The sequence below is a fragment of the Agelaius tricolor genome, unplaced genomic scaffold, assembly GCF_023055355.1.
Source record: "Agelaius tricolor isolate 1412-34295 unplaced genomic scaffold, bAgeTri1.0.p SCAF_33, whole genome shotgun sequence".
Lineage (NCBI taxonomy): Eukaryota > Metazoa > Chordata > Aves > Passeriformes > Icteridae > Agelaius > Agelaius tricolor.
This window is the reverse complement of record NW_027269293.1, coordinates 353577-379469: the sequence shown is the minus strand read 5'-3', so window position 1 is coordinate 379469 and position 25893 is coordinate 353577. Positions and strand designations below refer to the sequence as shown.

Here is a 25893-nt window from a genome sequence, read left to right as displayed (position 1 = left end):
ACCTTTGAAGTCAAAGTAAAAAAAAAATAATAAAAGCTCTGGAGAGCACCTTCAGGTACTGGTTTTGTCTCCTGGCTAAAAGAAAAGGATTTTGTGTTGATTTTTTTAAAAATCAGGGTGGTTTTGAGTTTCTGCAAACTTTTGTGGTCATCCTGGTGCTCGTTCTGACGTTGGAAATGTCATTTTTGGGGAGGGACTCTCAGAGGTGGAGTGGAATAAAGCAAAGCCCGGGACCTGCTCAGACCTGCCCCTCTCAATGGGCTCAGGGCTGATAAAATCACAAAATCTGGGGTTTTTTAAAAGGTTCTGGGCAAAATTTTTGCTGCCCTCCCCAGATAATCGAAGTTTGTTGTTCTTTTTGGCATCTTAATTAATGACTTCACCAATTAATCAGGTTTTGCTTAATGAAATATTAGCCCTGTAATTATAATTACAGCTAATTAAATCAAAAATTTTATTTGGAGCTGAGGAATATTGAGGGTGGAATCTTCTGCTCTGCTGTTTCTGGGGTCTTTTTAAAAAGATGAGTTGAGCAATGCAGGGCACCTCATGTTTTAGGAAAATTTGATGTATTTAGTATAAAAGAATGCCCTTTCCCAATATATTTAATTAACAGTTTAATAGCGTTACAATTGGTTAATAGTCAATTGCCAAAAGTAGGAGTAGAGCCCAAACATTTTCTACAGAAAATTCTATTTCCATTGTTTCCTAGAATTAATTAAACACAAGAATCGATTTTCTGAAGTGTTTTAAGAGGAACTTAAAATCCTCAGAGCAGCTGTGGCTGCCCCTGGATCCCTGCAGTGTCCAAGGAGCACCCCGGGATCACAGGGGGTACCCCGGAACCCCAAACCATCCCTGGATCCCTGCAGTGTCCAAGGAGCACCCGGGATCACACGGGGTGCCCTGGAACCCCAAACCATCCCTGCAGTGTCCAAGGAGCACCCCGGGATCACACGGGGTACCCCGGAACCCCAAACCATCCCTGGATCCCTGCAGTGTCCAAGGAGCACCCTGGGATCAGGGAAGGTTCCCCTGGAACCCCAAACCATCCCTGGATCCCTGCAGTGTCCAAGGAGCACCCCGGGATCATGGGAGTACCCCCAGATGGGCTTTAGGGTCCCTGGAACCCCAAACCATCCCTGCAGTGTCCAAGGGGCTTTAGGGTCCCTTCCCACCCCAAAAGGAATCAAAGCACCCCGGGGTTCTCTGCAGTGTCCAAGGAGCACCCTGGGATCATGGGGTGCCCCCAGATGGGCTTTAGGGTCCCTCCCCACCCCAAAGCAGCCCTTTAGGGTCCCTCCCCACCCCAAAGCAGCCCGGGGCTCTCTGCAGTTCTCGCTCCTGCCTCCCTTTCCTCCCTTTCCTCCCTTTCCCCTGCTGCACCCTCGGTGTGGGTGAGCTCAGCTCCTAGGCCGGCGCGGTGGCCTAGGCAGGCTGGGTTTAATTTGCAGGGCTAACAAAGGCTGTTTTGTCCGGGCCAGACGAGTCCTTGTTGCTCAGGTCCCATCTGGAAGCGCCGCTCCCTCCCAGGGGCGAGGCTTTCCCAACTTCCTCCTCGGGAAAGGGAGAGCAGATGCCCCTCCCTGGGGATCCCTGGGGGCAGAGCCCTGGGGGCAGAGCCCTGGGGAACGCACAAACAGCAGCAGCTGCTGCCTTTGCCAGCCGGCCCCACAAATGTGGGGTTTGGGGATGGCCTGGGCTGGGGTCCAGCTGCAGGACGGTGCTAGCGCGAATCCTGCAGGAGTGCAAGGGCAGCTGCAGTTCTTGGTGCAGCCTGAATGCAGCACTGAGAGCAGAGCTGGGTGAGGAGGAGCAGGTGTGCTCACCTGGGCTGGGGCTGTTCTGCTACCCTGATCTGGGATCCCACAGTCCTGGTTGGATTTGGGATGGAAAACTTCAACCCTGGAAGTCCCAGAGGCAGGGACACCTCCCTCCCACTGTGCCAGGGTGCTCCAAACCCGTCCAGCCTGGCCTGGGGCACTGCCAGGGACCCAGGGCTGGTCACAGCTGCTCTGGGAATTCCATCCCAGCCAGGAATTCTGCCCAATATCCCACCCAAATCTCCCTTTTCCCAGTTTAAATCCATGCCCTGTCTTGGGATTCCAGTCCTTGTCCCAGATCCCTTTCCAGCTCTCCTGGAGCCCCTTTAGGCTCTGCAAGGTGTCCCTGGAGCTTCTTCCCTCCTGCAGCCTGGCCTTGAATCCCACAGGGAACAATCCCTGATTCCCAGCATCCCAGCCCTGCCCCTCTGGCTCTGGGAGCCACTCCCTGTGTCCTGTCTGTCCCTCCAGCCCTGGTCCCCAGTCCCTCTGCAGCTCTCCCGGATCCCTCAGGGGCTGCAGTCCTGGTGAGCACCACCTTGTGCTCCATGGGACCAGGCACTGCCAGCCTGGGTGGACGGGCCTTCAATCCCACCCCAGTCCCACCCCAATCCCAGGGACAGCTCCCACTGTCCCAGGCTGCTCCAAGCCCCCTCCAGGCCATCTCCAGGCCATCGCGGGCCGTTCTCAGGGGCGGAGCAGCCCCAGCTCCCTGTCCCCGCTGGTTTGTGTCCCTCAGCTCTGTCCAGCCTGGTCTGTGTCCCAGGGAGGGTTGAGGCCGGCACAGGAGCGGGGCAGGCCCAGCAGTTTTTGGGAGTAGTTCTGTGGCACTCGGGGCCGGAGCTGCCAAACTCGCCGTGCCAGGAGCTGCAGCCAACATTCTCTGGAGCAGAGCAGTGGCCCCCCTGCCACCAGGGCTGCCCGTGCCAGGTTTGTAATGCAGGGCTGACATCACAGGAGGCTTTGCAGCAATCACTTCCTCCTGCAGGGCTGCCAAGGCCTGGGGCTGCACCTCCCAGCTCGGGTGACATCACTGCTGCCTCCCCGAGGGCTGGGACAGCACAGCCGCTCCTGCCCTGCCACTTCTGCCTTGAAAACTCCCAAACTGAGCCCAAACTTTGCTGCTTTCTTTTAAAAACAGCAGGACAGGTTTTTGGGAGCACCCCAAAAAGTGCATTAAAATCAACCAACCTTAAAGTAACACATTGTGGGGTAGAAATGCTGGGAATGCTGGGAAGGAGTTCAGATCAACTCCAGGCTTTGAAATCCCACCTGGGCCAGATCAGGCCTTGTTTATCTGCTCTGAAATGGCTCTGTCAATTGGAAATGGAGATTTGAGGTGGATGTTTGCAGCAATGGAGATTTGAGGTGGATGTTTGCAGCAATGGAGATTTGAGGTGGGTGTTTGAAGAAATGGAGATTTGAGGTGGATATTTGCAGCAATGGAGATTTGAGGTGGATGTTTGCAGCAATGGAGATTTGAGGTGGATGTTTGTGTGCTGATGGGATTTCTCCTCACCCCACTCACGGGCTTGTGCTGCTGCTGCTGCTCCTTCTGTGGGGTTTGATTCCTTTTTCCATCTTCCCTTTTGCACTTTCAGTTCCTTTGGGCTGATTGTTCCTATTAAAAGGCAGAGCTTGGAGATAGCACCAATAAAAGCCAGCCCATTTATTTATTTCTTGTATTTTATTGAAATGCTCCTCATTTCATTTGCAGGGCTGGAAACGGAGCTGGTGGCTTTGAGGGCAGCCCTGATGGCTCAGGGCAAGTGGGAAGTTGGCTTTGGACTTTAACTCTTGCAATTGGCTGTTAAATTTTTAATGTGAATCTCTCTAAATGAGGAATAAGCTGAGTTTGCTTCATTACAGCTTGAAGAGGGCAACTTTTTAATTTATTTTGTGATGCCCTTTACAAAAGGTTTTGTGTTCTCAGCTTTCTGTCAGAATGAAGTTGCACCTCCCAGAGAAACTGCATTAAATCTAAGTTGTGCAAATACTGTATTCAGAGACAAAGGCCTTGAGTGATTTTTGTCCTGTTTGGCTGGTTAGAATTTATAAATAAATCTTAACTTTACAAACATTGGGGGGTGTTAATTATCCCTTTGATAGGGAAATGACCCCAGCCCTCCCTCAGATGTGTTGGGAATATTCCAGTCACTTTGGTGGCCCCTTTCCCACATTTTCCACTCAAAATTAACATGGATTAAGATAAGTTTATCCCTGTTCAGCTTTTGGTGGCAGCTTGGCTAAAGAATGCAGAGAATAAACCAAATGTTGGGGTCTTTCCCAGCTCAGTATTGAGGTGCTAAAGCCCCTCAGGGCTGGAGAGACTGAACCAGGATACCTGGGAGGCCCAAGGGGCAGCAGCTGCAGTGGCCATGCCCAAGTCCCAGCGTGACATCCACACCTCCTGGTGCTAAAAGTGCCCAGAAATGGAGTTCCTTTGGTCAGGAGAAAGTTGCTGAGACAGCACCAAATGTTGCAGAATTCCGTGGTTCTGGCAGTCCATGGTGGGCACAGGATTAGGAAATTCCTGTTCCCTGGTGGATCCCTGGAATAAATAAGGGTGAGAAAACAGCTGCTGGAATGGTTGAAATGGAATTTTGTTATGTAAGGCTGTGGAAAAATGTGACTGCAGAAAAGCAATCTCCCTGTTTTCCTGCTTATCAGTTGGAGTTCAGATAATCCTGTGAAACAGGAGGTGATGGAGCAGGTATTGATTGTGGGATTGTATGGAAAAATACAATCTGCAGGAAAACAACCTCCTCCTGGAAACTTTATTCCAATTTATCACTTGGAGTTGAAATAATCCTGGTAGGAATGGAGCAGGTCCTGGTAATGGGCATCCCTGTGTAATGGGTGTGGATTTAATGCTCTGGGGGAGTTTCAGTGCCACCCAAGATTCTGGGGCTCATTTTGGGTGTGCACCCCAACGCAGGTGAATGGTCCTGATGGGATCCTGCAGAATGGAGCTGTGGATGAGAACGTGGCCAAGACCAGCCAGCTCCTGGCAGAGCTCAACTTCGAGGAGGATGAGGAGGACACCTACTACACCAAGGACCTGCCTGTGCACGCCTGCAGGTGGGGCTGCCAGGGGGCACCGGGCCCAGGGGACTGGGAACAGCTCCCAGAGCTGTGCTGGGGCTCCTGGGCAGATTGGGAACAGCTCCCTGTGTGCTCCTGAGCAGATTGGGGAACAGCTCCCTGTGTGCTCCTGGGGCTCCTGGGCAGATTGGGAACAGCTCCCAGAGCTGTGCTGGGGCTCCTGGGCAGATTTAGGAACAGCTCCCAGAGCTGTGCTGCTCCTGGACAGATTTGGAGCTGCCACCTCCACTTCTGGCCAGCTCAGAGCTCCCTGGGGGATAAATCCCAGGCTCAGCCACCCCAGTGATGAGAATATTGAATATTGAGAATTTTAAATATTGATAATTAAATAATATTACAATATTAATTAAATAGTTAAATATTTATGACCCACAGCAGGAATTTGGCTCCTGTTTGGTGCTTGTCCCAGCACTGATGTTCCCCAGTTTCCACTTCCCCTTGTTTCTGTGCCCTGTAAATCCAGTTAGAGTTTGGGTTTGGGTTTTCCTCTCAGCAATAACCAATCTCTTGCTGCCTTTCCCTTTGCCACTGCAGCTACTGTGGGATCCACGACCCTGCCTGTGTGGTTTACTGCAACACCAGCAAGAAATGGTTCTGCAACGGCCGTGGGAACACCTCTGGCAGGTAAGGGATGGAACCAGGAAACAAAAACATCAACTTTGTACCCATTGCCTCTTCTTTCACTCTCAGAGCATCCATGCACTGAGAGATGTTCCCTGCATGGATGGAAAGAGCCAGACACAACTCAGTACCCATTGCCTCTTCTTTCACTCTCAGAGCAGCCCTGCACTGAGAGATGTTCCCTGCGTGGATGGGAAGACCCAGACACAACTCAGTACCCATTTCTTCTCCTTTGAACTCAGTACCCATTTCTTCTCCTTTGAACTCAGTACCCATTTCTTCTCCTTTGAACTCTGTACCCATTTTTCTTTCTCATCTGAGCAGCCCTGCACTGAGAGATGTTCCCTGCATGGATGGGCAGAGCCACATCCTCCCACTGTGTGCCGTGATAAACAGATTTGTGTGTGTGTTGCTCATTGCTACCACAGGTGTTTGTGGTGTGGAGCTGCTGTCAGTCTGAGCTGTAACCTGAGCTGTGACCTGTGTCCCTTGCAGCCACATTGTGAACCACCTGGTGAGAGCCAAGTGCAAGGAGGTGACCCTGCACAAGGACGGGCCCCTGGGAGAGACGGTCCTGGAGTGCTACAACTGCGGCTGCCGCAACGTCTTCCTGCTGGGCTTCATCCCAGCCAAGGCCGACTCCGTGGTGGTTCTGCTCTGCAGGTCAGCCTCGCCTCTGCTGCTTTGATAAACAGCAGCCCTTGCTTGCATTTTAGCCCAAAATACATTGGATTTCCTGGTTTGCCACCCTTTTCCCTTCGGGTGGTTGCACAGAATTCAGGGCTGCAGGTGGATAATGCAGCAAAGGGAGCTCTGTTGTGTTCTGTGGGCAAACATCTTGGTGCTGTAGAAAAGTGGTTTTTTCCTGAATTCTGCATTCCTTAATGGAAGAAATTCTGCATTCCTTAATGGAAGAAAGGTGTTTTTCCCTCTGTTTTGAGCTTTGCAAGAGGCACAGTTCTGTTCAGGAAGTGATTCTGGAGCCATGGAACAGTGACTCTCACTCAGGGTGTTTTTCTCTCAGCTCAGAGTCATTTGAGGCCACAATAAATCAGAAATTGCTCTGACAGGCTAAGTCAGAACTGAAAATTTATAATTGTGAGTGTTTTAATTGGGTGCTGTCACTGTGTGGTTGCTGGTAGAAATTGAATTTCTGTGGAGGAAGTTCTGTTTGGGAAATAACCTCCTTTTCTGGTCTGAGTGTGCACAGCCTTCATGGACAATGGCCACCTCCAAAGATGTCATGTTAAATATTTTAGATCCATTTTCAGCCCTGGGAACACCCAAGCAACACTTGTCACAATACTGAAAGGAGAACTGAGAAATGAGTTTTCCCAGCAGACTGGGGTTGTTTTGCTTGGATTTCCCCTGGTTTTTGAGCAGTTTCAGGCGCACACAGCCCAGCTTTCCCCCTGCACTCCAGACTGTCCCTCACTGTTGCGATGTCTCAGCTCCTGGCTGTGTTTGGCCCTGCAGGCAGCCCTGTGCCAGCCAGAGCAGCCTGAAGGACATCAACTGGGACAGCTCGCAGTGGCAGCCCCTGATCCAGGACCGCTGCTTCCTCTCGTGGCTGGTGAAGATCCCCTCGGAGCAGGAGCAGCTCCGCGCCCGCCAGATCACGGCCCAGCAGATCAACAAACTGGAGGAGCTCTGGAAGGTACAGCCTGGGCCTGAGGGGCTTGTCCCACCAGGGCTGAGGCTGTTCTCAAGGGAGGACAAGAGTTTCAGGGGCTCTGGAGGGCAGAAATCACACAAGGTGTAAATCCTGCAGTGCCACAGTGCTCAGAGGATTCAGGGAATTGTTGAAAGCTTCACCAAGCTGAAAACCAACTTCCCTTGCTCATATCAGGACTTCCAAATAGTTCTGCTTTAAGTGGGGCCCAGCAGAGCAGGGAATTGTTTCTCAATCAGTTCTGGGGCTTTTGAGAGGTTTTTTGTGCCTCCTTTAAATTTTAAACCGGGTTTAATACAATTTGTAATGCCCTGGTGTAGCTTTAAGGGTAGTTCCACCTTGATAGCACTCCCTGTGTCAGTAAAACACAATTTTACCAGTCCTGCTGTCAATTTTTACACTTCCCACTGTGAAACAAAACATCTCTGCTTTTATTTCCAGGAAAATCCATCTGCAACCCTTGAGGACTTGGAAAAACCAGGTGTTGATGAGGAACCCCAGCATGTCCTGCTTAGATATGAAGATGCTTATCAATACCAAAATATATTTGGTCCTCTGGTCAAGCTTGAGGCAGATTATGACAAGAAACTGAAGGAATCTCAGGTAAAATGTGTGAGATTTGCTTTTTGAGGGGCTCCTGACAGTCCAGGGGTCAAAGATGGAATCACAGCACAAAACCTTGAGTGCAATAAATAAATTAAATAAATGTTAGAATTGCTGTGGTGTAGCAGCACTGGGATATCAGCAGTGATGGTGCTGTGAGAGCAGGGAGAGGAGAATCCTCACAGTTTTAAGAGCTTGAAACACTTGGGAACTTCTCATCTTTGCTGTGTTCAAGTTTTCCTTTCCAAAAAGCACCTTCTGTCCCAGGGGTGCAGCTGTTTGCTACCCTCAGAAGCTGCAGTTCCCTGGCAGGGAAATGGGAGTTCTGAGAGCTCCTGGAAACATTTCATGGGTGTTTGAGGAGGGGGAGAATTGCACAGCTGCTGAGCAGGGCTTTGTTTCTCACCATTAGCTCTCAGAGCAGAATTCACCTTCTGCAGGTGCTGTGAACTCAGCCACAGCAATGGACACAGATTTTTGTGACATTGGAACAGGCAGTTTTGTCATTTCTGCACTGTTTTGAAGCACAGCACTGTGGTGGTTGGCAAACAATTCTTCAGGAAAATAATAGCTGCTCTTTTTGTTACCCTCAGACCCAAGATAACATCACAGTCAGGTGGGACCTGGGCTTGAACAAGAAGAGAATTGCTTATTTCACTTTGCCAAAGACTGATTCAGGTAAGGACACCTGGGCAGTCCCTTTGTCAGGGGTTTTTGTCCCTTTGAGTAACAGCAGCCTTCAGAGCCCTCTGAGGGCTGGCCTGGGGAGGCTCTGGAAGGTTTCTGTGGCTGTTCAGAGCTTTTTCCCCCCTCCTTTGCAGACATGCGCCTCATGCAGGGAGATGAGATCTGCCTGAGGTACAAGGGAGACCTGGCCCCCCTCTGGAAAGGAATTGGGCACGTGATCAAAGTTCCTGATAGTATCCTTTACTTGGGGAGCCCTCTGCAGGGCTGGCCAGGGCTGGGATCGGTAACAAGCCAGTAATTATCTCCAAAAGTAATTTCTGCTAATTAAAAACTCGGGGTGGGAGGGGGTGGGGGTCTGCTGAAGAAAATCACCAAAATTGGGGAGAATAAAATTCAAATTTTTGCTCGAAATTACTACTTAACGAGGTTCTACAGATTATGGTGATGAGATCGCCATCGAGCTGAGGAGCAGCGTGGGAGCTCCCGTGGAGGTCACCCACAACTTCCAGGTGGATTTTGTGTGGAAATCCACTTCCTTTGACAGGTATGGAGGCAGCAGCCCCAGCCTGGCAGGCACTGCATGCACTCACTGCAGTTTTGTTCTTTGCCTTGGCTCAGTGGTTTTCAACCAAGAAATTGGTCTTGGTTTGGCAGCAGCCAGCAGAGATCTGAGTGTGTGGTGAGCACCTGGTGCCTGGTTCAGAAATGGAATTAATGGCACAAAATGGCCAGCTGGTCTCATCTGGAAGGGTTTGTTGCAAACACATCAAAGGGAGGAATTTACCTTATGTTTAATAATACTTGAAACAGAAGAAGAAAAACAGTTTTATAGTTGAGCTTCCTGAAATCGCTTTAAACTGTTAAAATATCAAAATTTGGCTGTGGAGGCCACAGGCTTCAGCCAAGTCTGTTTGGTAAGACAGGAGTTGGCTTCTTATCCTATTATTAGAATTTCCTATTAGTAATATATCCTATTACTATTATCTCCTCTGATCCTCTTATTTTATTCATTGTGGCTGCAAATTTTCTTTAAATCTTGCACCTAAATTCCTGTCACAGGTTCTTGCACCTGAAATTACTGTCCCAGATTCTGTCACCAAAGCTGGTGCTCCCCTCCACATTTTCTGGGAATACCTTGTAATGTTCATGTGGGGAAAAAACAAAATGTGTGTTCTCAGAGTGTAATTTGTGTGATTTTAATTCTGTTAATTCTGTGTTTAATTCTGTTAATAAGTGTTGGCTGTTCTCTTTCCCATTTGTGTCTGACACCTGCTGTAGGACACTGGGGGTGCCTCACACTGATCTTTAGGAATCATTTTCCTGCTTTTCCTTCATTTCAGGATGCAGAGTGCTCTGAAGACATTTGCGGTGGACGAGACCTCGGTGTCTGGGTACATTTACCACAAACTGCTGGGCCACGAGGTGGAAGATGTCATCATCAAATGCCAGCTGCCAAAACGCTTCACAGCCCAGGGACTCCCTGATCTCAACCACTCTCAGGTAACCTCATCTCCTCTCACTGCCCAGCATGACAGAAGGGATTTATAAATAAAGGTGAAACACTGTTGGGAATGTTAAATAACAATAAATCTCATTTTTTTTAGGTTTATGCTGTCAAGACCGTCCTGCAGCGTCCTCTGAGCCTTATCCAGGGTCCCCCTGGCACTGGGAAGACAGTGACATCAGCCACCATCGTGTATCACCTGGCCAGGCAGGGCAACGGGTGAGAGCTGCTCCCTGAGCCTTTGTGTGAGCTGGATTCATGCAAAGAATCACCTTGATTTTAAAAGCAAACATAATTTGTGTCATTGGACTGTACTGAGTGGGGGGACTTGGGCTCGTTGCACAAAATGCCCTTCCCCTGCATATTGTTAGGGGATGTGTTACTACTCACATTGTATTGCAAGTGCAGTGGAAAGAAATTGCAGTTTATTGAGATTGTTGGCTGATTGTTGGCTGATTTTGCCAGGCCTGTGCTGGTGTGTGCCCCCAGCAACATCGCCGTGGATCAGCTGACAGAGAAGATCCACCAGACTGGCCTCAAGGTGGTTCGCCTGTGTGCCAAGAGCCGCGAGGCCATCGACTCCCCCGTGTCCTTCCTGGCCCTGCACAACCAGATCAGGAACATGGACAGGTGAGCAGTGAGGGAAAACTTCCATTTTTGGGGTTCGTGCTGGGCACAGCTGAGGGCTGTTGTCACTGCTGTTTGCTTGATGGGTTTGTTTTGTTTTAGTTACAAATTGCTTTCACTGCAATCCTACACATTTGGTTGGGCTGTAAAGCAAAATTCCTGGGTTGTTTTTCAGCATGCCAGAGCTTCAGAAGCTGCAGCAGCTCAAGGATGAGACTGGAGAACTTTCCTCTGCTGATGAGAAGCGTTACCGGGCTCTGAAGCGCACGGCGGAGCGGGAGCTGCTCATGGTGAGGGCCTGGGGCTGATCCCCCAATCCCTGGGGCTGTCCCTCCCAAATCCCCATGGTCACTGCCCCAAATCCCTGGGGCTGTTCCCCCCAAATCCCCATGGTCACTGCCCCAAATCCCTGGGGCTGATCCCCCAATCCCTGGGGCTGTCCCTCCCAAATCCCCATGGTCACTGCCCCAAATCCCGGGGGCTGATCCCCCAAATCCCTGGGGCTGCCACCCCAAATCCCTGGGGCTATCACCCCAAATCCCCACGGTCACTGTCCCAAATCCCTGGGGCTGCCACCCCAGATCCCCATGGTCACTACCCCAAATCCCTGGGGCTGTCCCCCCCAAATCCCCATGGTCACTGCCCCAAATCCCTGGGGCTGTCACCCCAAATCCCCATGGTCACTGCCCCAAATCCCTGGGGCTGATCCCCCAAATCCCTGGGGCTGTCCCTCCCAAATCCCCATGGCCACTGCCCCAAATCCCTGGGGCTGTTCCCCCCAAATCCCCATGGTCCCTGCCCCAAATCCCTGGGGCTGATCCCCCAAATCCCTGGGGCTGCCACCCCAAATCCCTGGGGCTATCACCCCAAATCCCCATGGCCACTGCCCCAAATCCCTGGGGCTGTCCCCCCCAAATCCCCATGGTCACTGCCCCAAATCCCTGGGGCTGTCCCTCCATAAATCCCCATGGTCACTGCCCCAAATCCCTGGGGCTGCCCCCCTGCTCGTGCCCCCCTGGCCGTGCCCCCCTGCCCTGCTAATGCTGCTCCCTGGCTGTCCCAGAACGCTGATGTCATCTGCTGCACGTGTGTGGGAGCTGGGGACCCCAGGCTGGCCAAGATGCAGTTCCGCTCCATCCTCATCGACGAGAGCACGCAGGCCACCGAGCCCGAGTGCATGGTGCCCGTGGTGCTGGGGGCAAAGCAGGTAAAGCCCTGGCTTCCCCTGCAAAGGGTCTGGGAACACTGCAGGAAGCAGCACTGAGCAGCCACATTCCCAGTGCAGGCACAGCATTCTTCCTTTTCTAGAACATAAACTTACCTGACTTCATTTGGGCTCAGCCCTGTTCATTTGGGCTCAGCCCTGCTCGTTTCTGTTTCCATGGCCTGGAAGGTGTTGGTGCTGTTGGAACAATCTGGAGAGTTACCAAGATTTTACATTAAAATGATCACCTGAAAAGAGAGTGACACTAAAGGTTTCTGAGCCTTTGGGGAGAGCTGAAGCCTATCACAAGTTGGAATGATTAATTCCTAATATGTCAGGGAATGGTTTGAACTGACAGAGAGTGGGTTTGGGTTTTATATTTAGGGGAAATTGTTTCTGGGAGGGAGGGGCTGGGATGGAATTCCCAGAGAAGCTGTGGCTGCCTCATCCCTGGGATTGTCCAAGGCCAGGTTGGGAAAGAGAAGTTCCAGGGAGATCTTAGGGCCCCTTGCAGGGCCTGAAGGGGCTCCAGGAGAGCTGGACAGGAGCTGGGGACAAGGGATGGAGGGACAGGACACTGGGAATGGATTTAAACTGGGAAAAGGGAGATTTGGGTGGGATATTGGGAAGGGGTTCCTGGCTGGGAGGGTGGGGAGGGAATGGATCCTGGGAGTGCCCAAGGCCAGGCTGGAGCCGCCTGGGGTGGTGGGAGATGCCCCGGGGGTGGCACGGGGTGGGATTTAAGATCCTCCCACCCCAAATCACAGTCCTGCATTCTCCTATAGGATATTTCTGTTATCCCAAACAACCTCCAGCAGCCAACCTGAGCTGTCCCCGCTCTCTCCCCACAGCTGATCCTGGTGGGAGACCACTGCCAGCTGGGCCCTGTGGTGATGTGCAAGAAGGCAGCCAAGGCCGGGCTGTCGCAGTCGCTGTTTGAGAGGCTGGTGGTGCTGGGCATCCGGCCCATCCGGCTGCAGGTGCAGTACCGCATGCACCCCGCGCTCAGCGCCTTCCCCTCCAACATCTTCTACGAGGGCTCCCTGCAGAACGGGGTCACTGCAGGTAAGGGGGGCCTGGGCAGCACTGGGGGAGCAGCACTGGGCAGCCTCACGCCCAGGGTAGGCACCCCAATGTTCCCCCTTGCATCACATCAACCTGGCTGACTTCATTTGGGGTCAGTCCTGTTCATTTGGGGTCAGTCCTGTTCATTTGGGGTCAGTCCTGTTCATTTGGGGTCGGTCCTGTTCATTTGGGGTTGGTCCTGTTCATTTGGGGTTAGTGCTGTTCAATTGGTGATAGCCCTGTTCATTTGGGGTTAGCGCTGTTCATTTGGGGTTAGCACTGTTCATTTGGGGTCAGTCCTGTTCATTTGGGGTTAGTGCTGTTCATTTGGGGTTAGTGCTGTTCATTTGGGGTTAGTGCTGTTCATTTGGGGTTAGTGCTGTTCATTTGGGGTTAGTGCTGTTCATTTGGGGTTAGTGCTGTTCATTTGGGGTTAGTGCTGTTCATTTGGGCTCAACCCTGTTCATTTGGGCTCAACCCTGTTCATTTGGGCTCAACCCTGTCCATTTGGGCTCAGCCCTGTCCATTTGGGCTCAGCCCTGTCCATTTGAGCTCAGCCCTGTCCATTTAGGGTCAGCCCTGTTCATTTGGGCTCAGCCCTGTTCATTTGGGCTCAGCCCTGCTCGTTTCTGTTTCCATGGCCTGGAAGGTGTTGGTGCTGTTGGAACAATCTGGAGAGTGAATAAGGTTTTATATGAAAATGATCACCTGAAAAGAGAGTGACACTAAAGGTTTCTGAGCCTTTGGGGAGAGCTGCAAATCTTGAGCAGGGATCAAAGCAGGCATTCTCTCATCTGGGGTTGGTTTTTTAATAAAATTTTGCATCACGCTTCATTCTGAGGCTCTTTGATATGGAAATTGCCGAGTGGTGTTGCTGATTTGTTCTGCTCCTGTTGCTGTGCTCCTCAGCTGACAGGGTGAAGAAAGGCTTTGATTTCCAGTGGCCCCAGCCTGACAAGCCCATGTTCTTCTACGTGACCCAGGGCCAGGAGGAGATCGCCAGCTCAGGCACCTCCTACCTGAACAGGTGAGCTCAGCTCTGGCACCTGAGCTGCCCCTGGGCAGGGCTGCTGGCTCCTGGTGGGCAAATCCTCACCTGGGGTGTAATGAGGGCCTCCCTCAGGGCTTGCAGCCCCAGCTGCTCTTCAGAGCTGCTTTTGCCTGGGCTCCTCTCACAGCAAACCAGGAGGGAGCAGCTCAGGGCTGGGGTTGCTGTGTGGAGGAGTTCACCTCACTGGTGGAGAGGGAGCAGGCCATGATAAAATGCCTGATGTGGGTGAATTTGGGCCAGCAGGAATTGCTGATCAAGTCACATTTTGAATTCCAGAAACTCCTCAAGCAGAATCCTGAATCTCAGATTTACTTCAAAAGGGATGGAAATGCACTTTTTTTTTCTCCTGTCTCTTTTTTCTGCACATTCAACCTTCTTTTTCAACAAATAAATGTAAAATCTGCTCCTCTTGGGTCATGGTTGTTCACGTGCCTGGCAGGGAAACCAGCCCAAGTTGTGAACAAAATATCAGCTGAGATATTTTTAATGTCAGCCTGTTTCCTGAGCAGCATGTGCAAGACTGGATACAGTGGAGCAGATTGTGCACAAACAACCAGCACAATGCCTGCCTGATAGGGGGCATTGACATCCAAAACATTCTATATTTAAAGCTTTAAGATAAAGCAGCTGAAGGATCTGGGGGATGTTTGGAATGATTGTAAAAGTTCCACGTGTACATTTAACTCCAGCAAGAAATCCCATTTGGAATTGAGGTTTTGCTGTTTGTTGTGCAGTGCTGAGGAGAGGTGGAGGTGAAACCTGTGTGGTTCTGAGGCCTTTGGGATGTTGGTTTTGGCCCAAATTCCTCTGTGCATGCCCAGAGTGAGGAGCTGGAGCTGAATTAATTGCAGTGCTCGAGCAAAATTGATCTTTCCATTGAAGCACCCTCACGTGGGAGCCTTTAAACCCCATTACCTTGCTAAAAACTGAGCCCTGCTGGGCTGCCCCTCTGTGCCTCTGCAGGACCGAGGCTGCCAATGTGGAGAAGATCACCACCAAGCTGCTGAAGGCAGGGGCCAAGCCTGACCAGATCGGCATCATCACCCCCTACGAGGGCCAGCGCTCCTACCTGGTGCAGTACATGCAGTTCAGCGGCTCCCTGCACACCAAGCTCTACCAGGTACGGCTGCACGCAGCCCAGGAGGCCCTGCCTGGGAATTCTCCCTGGTTTCTTATGTCTAGTCCATCTTCAGGCCCAGTCTGTGGGGTTTTTGAGCTGGTTTTGGTTAATGTCGATCAGTTTTTGAGTTTTTGAGTCGGTTTTGGTTAAAATCAAGGAGCAGAGGTAGGAGGGACCAGTGGGAACAGGGAGAGGACGAAGCCCTGCTGAAATCTGTGTGGAAAGAGGTTGTAACAAACCCTGTGAGACACAGAAGGGAGAGGTCCCTGTGGAAAACCTTGTGCCCTCAGCAGCCCTGCGTGCCAGGGGACGTGCAGGAAACCAAGCAAATAAACCCTGGTGCCCACACGATTGATGTGCTTGGGAACACGTCCTGCCACCAGTGGAACTCCTCCACCAGTGGAGACTCCTCCACCAAAGAGAAAAATGAGCTGCTACAAACAGGACAGTTCTGTGTTTAATATGATCTTGTTTTGCAAGATTGAGAACTTGAGCAGTGTTTTCACTGCAGGGAAACTTGGTGGAAATATTTTTCCCTGTGCCAGGAATGATGTGTCCCTCTCACTGAGGTTTCTCAGGGCTAATTTGGATGTTTCATCCTCCAACATTTTGGAACAGTCAGAACTTTTTGGCAATGTCTTGAAGCAAAGAGCTGCTTTGCACAGTTTTGGGGAAACAGCAGAACCATAAAGCTGAACATGAAAGGAATTTCTCCTGAGCTGAGACTCCCTGTTCCCTTCTGGGGCAGCTGCTCAGTGCCCAGAGGAATTACCAAATCACTCCTCCCTCCAAAAACAACATTTTTCTCAGCTGATGGAGGGCTCAGTGCTGGCCAGGCCCTTTGGCAGTGCCTGCTGGTGGCAGAGCTGTTTTGCTTCCGTGCCTGAGGTGTTTTCCTGTGCTGCAGGAAGTGGAAATTGCCAGTGTGGACGCCTTCCAGGGCAGGGAGAAGGATTTCATCATCCTGTCCTGTGTGAGGGCCAACGAGCACCAGGGCATCGGCTTCCTCAACGACCCCAGGAGGCTGAACGTGGCCCTGACCAGAGCCAGGTGAGGGAAACAGGGCATGGAGGGGTGCAGGGGCAGGGCAAGGCACTGAGGGCAGCCTTGGGCTGATACTGGGGAGGAATTGTTCCCTCTGAGGGTGGGAGGGGTTGGGCTGCAGTTCCCAGAGCAGCTGGGGAGGTGTCCCTGCCGTGGCAGGGGTGGCACTGGGTGAGATTTAAGGTCCCAAACCATTCTGTGCCATTTTTATGTGCTCATCTCAGCCCCTGCCACCATTTGGGAAGTCACCGTGTCCTTCCCATTTTCAGCACAGATCCCATCCCTTCATCTGCTGCTTTATCACTTCCAGCAACCACTTTGTGCCCACTTGGCTCTTGGTGATGCCTTTGATTCCAGAGAGGCTGAGGTGGAGCCCAGCACCTCAGGTGCTCCTTGCCTTCCCTGCTGTCCCCGAGCCCCAGAACCAGCACTGGGGGTTTGCTGGGACACAGGGCGAGCCTGGAGGAGGAGCTGCCTGCTGCAGGCTCCTTCCAGGTGTTGAGGCACATCTGGAGTGGCTGCTGTGAGCAGCCCCAGCTGCATCAGGCTCCTCCTGCAGCCCCCAGAGAGGAGAGCCCAGGGGCTGCTCTGCTCATCGTCCTTTTCACAAACCCTCTGTGTCCACAGGTACGGGGTGATCATTGTGGGGAACCCCAAGGCCCTGTCCAAGCAGCCCCTCTGGAATCACCTCCTGAATTACTACAAGGAGCAGAAGGTGCTGGTGGAGGGGCCCCTGAACAACCTGCGCGAGAGCCTGATGCAGTTCAGCAAACCCCGCAAGCTCGTCAACACCATCAACCCTGTGAGTGACCCGGGCTCCTGACAGCAGCCAATTAGCCCCTGATGCCTTAATTAATGCTCAATGGGTGGAATGAGCCGCCCACACAGCCTCACACCCCCACGGGTTTCCATTTTTGCTGCCTTTTGGTGCAGCGTGACTGCAGGGGGAAGCGGCTGCTGCTGTCCCTGGGCTGAGCAAACTTCATCATTTCTCCTTAATTGCAGGATTTTATTGGGGTAAATCTTGAGGTGAATGAAATGAAGGAACTGGTTTGTGTAGAAAGGGCAAACTCGCTTTTAACCCTCAAGCTGCAAATTTTATACAAATTATTATTGGGGGAGCTTGGCAGCCACCACAGGACACTGAGTGGAGCAAGGGAATTGCCAGGGCCTCAGAATAGACTGAAAACTCATCAAATGTCTCACAGCTTGGGACAGGCTGCTGGAAAATCTTACTTTTGGTGGTCAGGATGTGGCTGAAATAATAATTAAAGGTTTTCTATGTGTTAGAATTAATTTCCACAACATTTGTGCCATCTGTGGAGTTTTATGGATTTTTACCCAAAATAGCTTCCACTGGGGTTGCAGTGTGAGGTTTTCTGGGGGAAAAGAAGGAGGATGAATGCTAATTGCCAAAATCCCTGCAGGGTGCCCGTTTCATGACCACTGCCATGTACGATGCACGCGAGGCCATCATCCCTGGCTCTGTCTACGACCGCAGCAGCCAAGGTAAAGGAAATGCCCCAAGTTCCCTTCTTAGGGGTTTCTTTTCCCCCTAACCAGCCCCTGAGGGGTCACATCTTACACACTTCAAACTTTGAAGCTTCTTAAAAGCTTTTAAACTTGTGCAGATTTTGAATCCGTTAAAGATTTAAACTCCAAACTACAGAAATGGAATTTAAGAACTGGAATCGATGGAATTTGAAGACTGAAAATGTTTGGGATGGGTTTAAGGGCTGAAAATGGAATGAATTTAAGGACTGAAAACGTTTGGGATAAATTTGAGGGCTGAAAATGTTTGGGATGAAGTTGAGGCTGAAATACTTGGGGTGAATTGGAGACTGAAGTGTCTGGGATGAATTTGAGGCTGAAAATGCTGTGGATGAATTTAAGGACTGAAGATGCTTAGGACGAAATTGAGGACTGAACATGTTCAGGATTTAATTTAACAACTGAAAATGTTCGGGATGAGTTTGAGGCTGAAATGTTTGAGATTTAATTTAACAACTGAAAATATTTAGGATGAGTTTGAGGCTGAAACGTTTGAGATTTAATTTAACAACTGAAAATATTTGGGATGAATTTGAGTGCTGAAAGTCTTGAGCCTGGATTTTGCTCCCTGTAAATAGAATCCCAGCCTGGCATGTGCAGAGCAGGTGCAAAGTGAGGGGAAAAGGAGTGTGAGCAGCATTTCAGGGATCTCGGGTGGTGCTGTGGGAGGAGCTGTGGGATGAGCCTGTGTTGGGTGGATTTGTGCAGTCCCAGCTGTGGAATCAGCAGCGAGGCAGAGGCAGAGCCGCTGCTCCTCGGGCAGGGGGAGCTGGGGATGGCTCCTGCAGCAGCAGAATCCCTGAGCCCCTGTGCTCTCCTTCCCCAGGCCGTCCATCCAACATGTACTTCCAGACCCACGACCAGATTGGGATGATCAGTGCAGGCCCCAGCCACGTCACTGCCATGAACATTCCCATCCCCTTCAACCTCGTCATGCCCCCCATGCCCCCCCCGGGCTACTTCGGCCAGGCCAACGGCCCCGCTGCAGGTAAAGGAGCCCTGGCAGGGCTCAGACTCCCCAGCAGAGGCGTTGGTGCCCCTCAGGTTCTCACTGCTGCCTGCCTGGCTCTTTTCCAGGCCGTGGGGCTCCCAAAGGGAAGGCGGGCCGTGGCGGGCGGCAGAAGAATCGCTTTGGGATTCCTGGCACCAGCCAGTCCAACCTGCCCAACAGCCAGGCCAGCCAGGACGTGGTGTCCCAGCCCTTCTCGCAGGGCCCCCTGACCCAGGGCTACATCTCCATGAGCCAGCCCTCACAGATGAGTCAGCCTGGGCTCTCCCAGCCGGAATTATCCCAGGTGAGTGAGGATTTGGGGATAGCAGAGCCTTTCCTGGGGTTTGTGATCTGTGCCTGCACCTCCTCCCTGCTGAGGGAAATGAAACTGAAACTGCTCTCAGTGACTCAGCTGCAGCGTTCATAGCTGCACTGATGGGGCCATGGAAGGGAAATGTTGCTTCAGCTGATACACAGCTCAAAACCCCCTTAATTTGGGGAAATTCTGCACCAAAAAGAGCAGATTTAAAAAACCCAAACGCTCTCAGCTTTATGATCAACCTGGCTCTGCCTTGCACTTGAGCTGGACACTGATGTTGAGGCTTCCCTCACCTCTCCCCTTGCAGGACAGTTACCTTGGTGATGAGTTTAAATCCCAGATTGACGTGGCGCTGTCACAGGACTCAACTTACCAGGGGGAACGAGCTTATCAACATGGTGGAGTGACGGGACTGTCACAGTATTAGAGTGTAAGCACCCCTCTGCCCCTCCCCTGAGCCAAACTGTCCTTTACCCTGATTTAATCTGTCCCCATCCCCTGATTTCAACTGTCCCCATCCCCTGATTTCAACTGTTCCCTCCTCTAATTTATACTGTCCCCTCCCTTATTTAACTATCCCCTCCCCCTGGTTTAAGCTGTCCCCTCCCCAGTTTAAGCTGTCCCCTCCCCGGTTTAAGCTGTCCCCTCCCCAGTTTAAGCTGTCCCCTCCCTGGTTTAAGCTGTCCCCTCCCTGGTTTAAGCTGTCCCCTCCCCGGTTTAAGCTGTCCCCTCCCCAGTTTAAGCTGTCCCCTCCCTGGTTTAAGTGTCCCCTCCCCAGTTTAAGCCTGACTGGGTGAGCAGGACTCCCCTAACTGAGCTCTCCGTCTGCCCCCAGGTTGAGGAAGAAGAGCTAAGCTTGTGTGGAGCTTAGTTCATCAGCATTTTATTCTGGGTAATAAAAAAAATAAAATAAAATGGATACCTGTTTTCCACTGCTAAAACTGAAGCACCACTGTGTGAGAGCAACAGGAGAGAGAAAGAAACCAACCAACGGAGAGGAGAGAAAAGAGAGAGAGAGGAGCGCGCGAGAGAGGAGAGAGCCACTGCTGGAGCTCACTGAGCCACGGAGCCGGAGAGAGGAGAGAGAGCCTGAGGAAGGAACTCACCCAGCAGAGTGCTCAGCTGAGTCCCCCCAGCTCCGGAGAAGGGCCTTAACAAAGCAGGTTTCACTTCATTCCATACTTCTCTTGGCGAGCAGGGCATTATGAACCTTTCAGAGCAGATGGGGAGAGGAAAACCCTCACCTCAGAGTTGGGCTCGTTTGCTGAGGGTACTGAAAACATTTTAGCAGGAACTGTTTACATTTTAGAAGCAGAGTATCTGAGAGAAGGGGGGGAAGCAAAGAGAGAGAAAGTCCCTGCCTAGGTGAGAGCCAGCCAAGCAGAAATGCAGCTCTGCTCAACTCTGAGGTGCAGGTTTTGTTGTCCAACACTGGCTCTGAAATTTGTTGTCATCGTGTCGCCCACATTCTGAACGAGGTGGTTTTAAAGAGATTCTTTCAAAAAGAGCACTGAATTTTTTAAGAAGTTTTGTCTCTGAATTCTTAGTGGTGGACCTGGGAGATTTAGATCCTTGTTCTGAGAAGCTTATATTACAAAAAAAAAAAACCTTAAAAAAAACCAAAAAAAATGTTTCAAACAAAAATTAGAGCACCATCCTTGAGAACTTTCAGTGTGATTTCAAGTTGCAGCAATCAGCCTCTTCTTCCTACATGGGATAGGTTTAGAGTGAGAGGAGCCTGCGTGCTCGAGCAGGAGGGTTTCAAAGTGTTTTCTGTATGCTTTAATTGGCAACTGTCTGGACTCTACTCTGTGAAAAACAGCCTTTCTGTAAGATGAACTTTATGCTTGAAAGGGGACGGGTTCCTGTGCCCTTCGGCCCTGGAGGGAAGGTGCAGCCAGGCCTGCTTTGGTCCCCACAGCCCTGGGGAGGAGCAGTGGAAATTGGGGATTATTTTGGGTGGAAGGGAAGGCTCCGCACCACTGCAGGAGCAGGACGGACACACGGACAAAGCAGGCAGGTGGTGGAAGGTGGTGGCCTCTGAGAGACAGAGCTGGGTTTAATTTGGGAGAATGGGTCAGGCTTTGGGGCGGTGGAGGCAGGAGAGGACAGAGTGAGGAGCTGAAGGGAATTTCAGGGGGAAGAAAGTTTGTTCAAGCTTTGCTCTGTGGAGCAGAGCTCTGAGCCCAGCTGGGAGCAGGGCTGGGAGGAGAAGCCATCCAGGCTCTGAGGTGTAGCCATGTCTGGAACACTTGGGAGCTTTTCATTTCTGCCAGAAGCTCTTTTAGGAGCAGCACAGAGAGAATTGATTCCTCCAGCCCCGTTCTTAGCAGGTCCTGAATCAGAGGAGCCTCTACCTCCCAGCTGGGCAGCAGCAGAGATTGAGCAGAGCCTGGCTCTTCTCAGCCTGAGTTAAGCTTTACACTCAAAGGGCTCCAAGTGTTTCTAGTCCTTTTCTTGGGGGGAAACTCAAAATACCTCTCATCTGAATGTACTTAAACAAACAGCTCAGAGCCCCTTTTGTACCGGGGAGGGGGAACCCTTCCCTTCCTGTCCTTCCTGCAGATCCCTGCCCTGGATTTGCTGGACTGGCCCCAGAGCAGCCCTGGTGTGGAGCACCCCCAGCCCGGGAGGGATTCGCTCCCCCAGCCCGGGGGGAGCTGCAGAAACTGCAAAAACCACAAAAATCTCAACTCACAAACCCATTCTTTTCTCATCCAAAGCCTCCAGAGTTTAGATTCTAAAACAGTGAAAGAATGGAGACACAGGCCACCTTCCTTCCTCGTGAGATGGACTTGTTTTATTTATTAACATTGCCGAAGGGCTTTTTTAATTTTTTTTTCCTTGGTAGGCAGCGTAGTGGCGTAGATTTTCGGGTAGGTTTAAGCTGAACCCCTCTGTGCAAAGCTTTCCATGAGTATTGTAGCCCCAGCTCTCCCCTCGCCCTTTATTTCACTGCTGGGAATGCTTGCCTCTGCTTCGTGCTGGTTTTTTCCTTTGTAGCAGTTCAAACTCTTTTTGAGTTTTACAAATCCAGACATCAGTGCTAGCACGGTGTTAAAACTCTTTTCTTTTTTTTTTTTAATTAATTAATTTTTTTTTGTCTCAGTTTTGTTTTAAAACCTGTTTGTCATCAATAAAAAAAAAAAAAAAGAATAAAACAGCTCTTGCATTCAAGGTGGCCCCTAAGTTTCAATGAGGAAACCATGCAACGTTCATTAAAGCTTTAGTCTGATTGTATAAACCTCAAGTTTATTACTTTTTTTAAACACAAGACTAGTACAAAAGTGGGGGTGTGCATAGCAGAGGGGGTGAGCGGCTCGACTGGGAGAACTGGGAATACTGGGAAGGGCCCCCACTCTCTTCCAGCCCCAGGATCTGGGAGAAGCTCCCCCTGCCCTGCAGGAAGCACAGCAATGGCTTTGCCCTGCCAGGCTCATCAGGGCTGGGGCTCCACGCTGGCTCGGGGGGTTTGGGCCTGGCCTTGGCACCGCCCTGGGCACAGACTCGGGCCTGGCTGAGCCCAGGTCCTGTCCTGGCTGCCAGTGCCCCCAGGCTGGCACAAACCCAGGAATACTCCAAGGGTTTTTTTCTTCTGCCCATCTAAAATCAGAATTAAATGGCTCCTGCTGGCTGGAGTTAAGCCCTTTAAACACTGAAATGGAGCAGAGCGGGGCAGGGTGGGGAACACCAGGATTTGGGAATGGGAATTCAGCTAAAGCTGCTCCAGGCTGGGTCTTCCAAAAGCTCCACATTTTGGGTGTGAGAACAAACAAAAAACAAAAAAAACCCCATCCCAAGCCCCCCCCCCCCCAGTGGATAAACCCTCAGTGCTTCCCTGGGGGAGGAGGTGGGAAAACCATCAGAGCTCAAGGAGAAAATAGCAAAAAAAACCCCAAAAGCTGCACTACGGCTTCACAGTTCAAAATAAAGAGAAAAAATTCAAGTCTAACTGGGATTCCCTTGCCCCAAATCCTCGCTCTGGTGGTTTCACACCCAGGGCTCCATGGCTCAGCCCCTTCCCCCGGAGGGGGAGAGAGGAGCCCAGGATGGGAAATGGCCCAAACTGGGTCCCTGCTGCCCCTCGGTGGCACCGCAGAGGGGCTGGGGCTGCCAGGCGCCACAAAAACCAACAAATGCACCAAAAACAGCCCGGAAAAGCAAAAATGTGCGGAGCTCCGTGCCCTGCCCTTGCCTGGGGCTCGGCTGCCACCTGGGGACGCTCGGGGGACAGCCCGGGCTCATGCAAATGAGGTAAATTAAATTAATACTGACCACAGCGGGCTGGGAGGGCGGGGAGCCCCTGACCCAGCCCTGGATTCCTTCAGCCCCGCTCCTGCAGGATCCTGCCCTTGCATTTCACTGCTCCCAGCGGATTTCTTGGGTAAAATCTCCCCTTTTTTAGGCAAAAATCTCAATTTTTAGGGAAAAACCTTCATTTTTTAGGCAAAACCTCCACTGCATTTGGCCACCCAGCACAAGCCCTGTCCGCCCATCACCAAGCACGCCCTGAGAGCGGCTCCCACAGCACCGAGGCAGCTCCTGCCTGGCCCTGCCTCCCTGGGACGGGATTTGGTGACCCCATCCCTGTCCCCGCAGCCGGGCCACACCCGGGGAACCCCCAGCCCCTTTTCACCCAGAGGAGTCATTTATGCCCTGAGAAATCTGCGGAGTTCAGCCAAACCCCCAAAATCTGCAGCCCTGGAGGTGTCCGGCACGAACAAGGGGGGAAATCTGGGATTCACAGCGCGGTGCCAGCGTCCCCAGGCGAGAAAGGACCCAGCACCAGCCTCGGTCATAATCCCGCACCCCATCCCAGCTGATCCCAAACCAGCACCGCCCCGAGCGCCGGCCCAGCCCCAGAGCAGCCCCCGAGCACGGCGGGGGTTTCCCAGCGGGAATAACAAAGGAATTTCCCCCCTTGTCCGCCGTTCCCTCCGGAGCCGCGCTACCTGCAGCCGCACTCGTCCACCACCATGTCCTCGTAGTGCCGCAGCACCACGTTGTCGCTGTTGTCGTAGTAGAGGATGGAGATGGGGGAGAGGCGGACGGGCACGCAGCAGGGCTGGGGGGTGCCCTGCGGGTCCAGCGAGTGCACCATGGTCTGCAGCACGGCGTGGTTGGTGCTGTTGAGCTCGGCCGCCAGCGGGAACGGGCACTCCCCGCCGCAGTAGTTGGCCAGGTAGCCCTGGGGGGCGATGATCCAGTTCTCCCAGCCCACGTCGCTGAAGCTGATGTAGAGCCGGCGGGGCTTGCACAGGGGGCTGGGGGTCCCCGCGGGGCCCGGGGCGCTCCTCCGGCCGCGGCCGGCGCGGCACTGCCGGCCCAGCGTCACCAGCAGCAGCGAGGCGGCCGCGAAGGCGTCGGAGCTGCCGCAGGGGCCCCCGGCGCCGCCGCTCTCCGACATCTCCAGCACCAAAGCCAGGGAATCCCTGCCCGGCGGCGCCGCCCGGCCGCCCAGCGCCGCGCTCAGCTCGAACACGAGCGATTTGCGCAGCTGGACCAGCGACCGCTCCAGCAGCGGGGCCCGGCCGGGCTGCGGCAGCCCCCGCGGGGACGCCCGGTACAGCCGCAGCTCCAGGACGCGACCCGGGCTGGGGCCGTGGTAGGAGCTGTGCTGGAAGCGCAGCTCCAGCTGGGCCAGGGTCGGGCGCTCGCCCTCCTCGAGCGCCGAGAGGTTGAAGAGCAGGAGCTTCCGCAGGCACAGCCGGCCCTGGGGCTGCCCCGCGGGCAGGAAACGGCCTGGCGAGGAAGGAGAAACGGCGTGGGGGTGGCTGGATCCGGGGCTGGGCAGGATCGGCTCCAGGATGGGCTGGGGGAGCCCTGGGGCTGGGCAGGATCGGCTCCAGGGTGGGACGGGGCTGAGCGGGATGGGGAAAGAGAGGGCGAACAGGAGCGAATTTGGGTTTAGCCTGGTTTAGCCAGCCCGAGCCAAACTGGAACCACGAGAGAAAAGAGCTTTGGGATGCCTTGAGCCCTCAGGGACACCAACCAAACAATCCCCAGGGGACTGTGAACGGCTCAGCGCAGCCAGATGTGTCCCGGGGTCAGCCAGATGTGCCCCGGGGTCAGCCAGAGGCGCTGGGACAATGAGGAGGGGGGACACAGCCCGGGGATCGAGCATCCATCCCATCCCTGGGACCAGGCCTGGGATCAAAGCAGCGCCTCGGGAGGGATTTAGGGGGCTCCAGGACAGACCCTGGCACCGCTGCCCCCCTCACCCCCATCTCGGGGTCCCACACCCATCACCATCACCGGCAGCATCCACAGGACTCCATCCCGCAGGGATTTCTCCTGGAATCCAGCTCGGGACACGGGGCAGGGCGGAGCGGAGCCCGGGGAAGCCCGAACGCGGCGCGGCTGTGGCTGTACCTTGGTCGGCGAAGACTCGGACGATGTTCCCGGGGACATTGAACTCCTCCACCCTGCAGGGCTCCGGCGCTGCCTCGGGCCGGGGCAGGGCCCTCCTCTTGTGGAAGATCCTCCAGAGCACGGGCGGCACCGGCGCGGGGCTCCTGGGGCTGGGCTTGGCGCTCAGCCCCAGCGATCTGAGCAGGGAATTTTCCTGCGGGCCCAGCTCCGAGGCCAGCACGGGGCTGAGCAGGGCCCAGGCGAGGCTGCGGAGGAGCCACATCCCCGCTCTGCGCACCGAGAGCGGCCGGGCCGGGCAGCGCCGGGCGGGGGCCGGGAGCGGAGCCTTTGATGGGCTCGGAGCTCAATGAGCACCGCGGGATCGGCTCTGGGAGGGCTCCGGCACCCCTTAACCCTTTCAGCGCTCCGCCGGCTCTCCCGCAGCTCCCGAGCGCCCGCTCGGGCTCCAGGGCGGTCCGTGGGCTCGGGGTGAGGATGGAAATCCAGCGCTGCTGCAAAAACCCTGCCCGGAGCTGGGGGCAGACCTGGAAAGGC

The 25893-nt window shown here is 53.1% G+C and overlaps 2 protein-coding genes across 3 annotated transcripts in view; one reads left to right on the top strand and one right to left on the bottom strand.

The window, feature by feature from the left end:
* The window catches only part of UPF1 (UPF1 RNA helicase and ATPase), a 24156-nt gene extending 1925 nt beyond the window's left edge, over positions 1-22231 (top strand). The window contains exons 2-24 of one of the 2 annotated variants that reach the window (XM_071451997.1): positions 4762-4904; positions 5463-5552; positions 6045-6212; positions 7026-7206; positions 7663-7824; positions 8418-8502; positions 8646-8744; positions 8938-9055; positions 9852-10011; positions 10116-10234; positions 10481-10645; positions 10818-10932; positions 11706-11849; positions 12698-12911; positions 13821-13938; positions 14926-15082; positions 15990-16132; positions 16754-16928; positions 17554-17635; positions 18504-18665; positions 18755-18972; positions 19295-19417; positions 19823-22231. In XM_071451997.1, coding sequence (XP_071308098.1) covers positions 4762-4904; positions 5463-5552; positions 6045-6212; positions 7026-7206; positions 7663-7824; positions 8418-8502; positions 8646-8744; positions 8938-9055; positions 9852-10011; positions 10116-10234; positions 10481-10645; positions 10818-10932; positions 11706-11849; positions 12698-12911; positions 13821-13938; positions 14926-15082; positions 15990-16132; positions 16754-16928; positions 17554-17635; positions 18504-18665; positions 18755-18972; positions 19295-19414 — 3138 coding nt within the window. In that variant the 3' untranslated portion in view covers positions 19415-19417; positions 19823-22231. The remainder of the gene's footprint in view (positions 1-4761; positions 4905-5462; positions 5553-6044; positions 6213-7025; positions 7207-7662; positions 7825-8417; positions 8503-8645; positions 8745-8937; positions 9056-9851; positions 10012-10115; positions 10235-10480; positions 10646-10817; positions 10933-11705; positions 11850-12697; positions 12912-13820; positions 13939-14925; positions 15083-15989; positions 16133-16753; positions 16929-17553; positions 17636-18503; positions 18666-18754; positions 18973-19294; positions 19418-19822) is intronic. The other variant, XM_071451998.1, reaches the window with a different exon arrangement.
* GDF1 (growth differentiation factor 1) lies at positions 22206-25893 on the bottom strand. Its single transcript, XM_071452019.1, has 2 exons — positions 25360-25893; positions 22206-24729 (listed from the first exon to the last, which is right to left on the bottom strand). The coding sequence occupies exons 1-2, from the start codon at positions 25619-25621 to the stop codon at positions 23936-23938; spliced, it is 1056 nt and encodes a 351-aa protein (XP_071308120.1). The 5' UTR covers positions 25622-25893; the 3' UTR covers positions 22206-23935.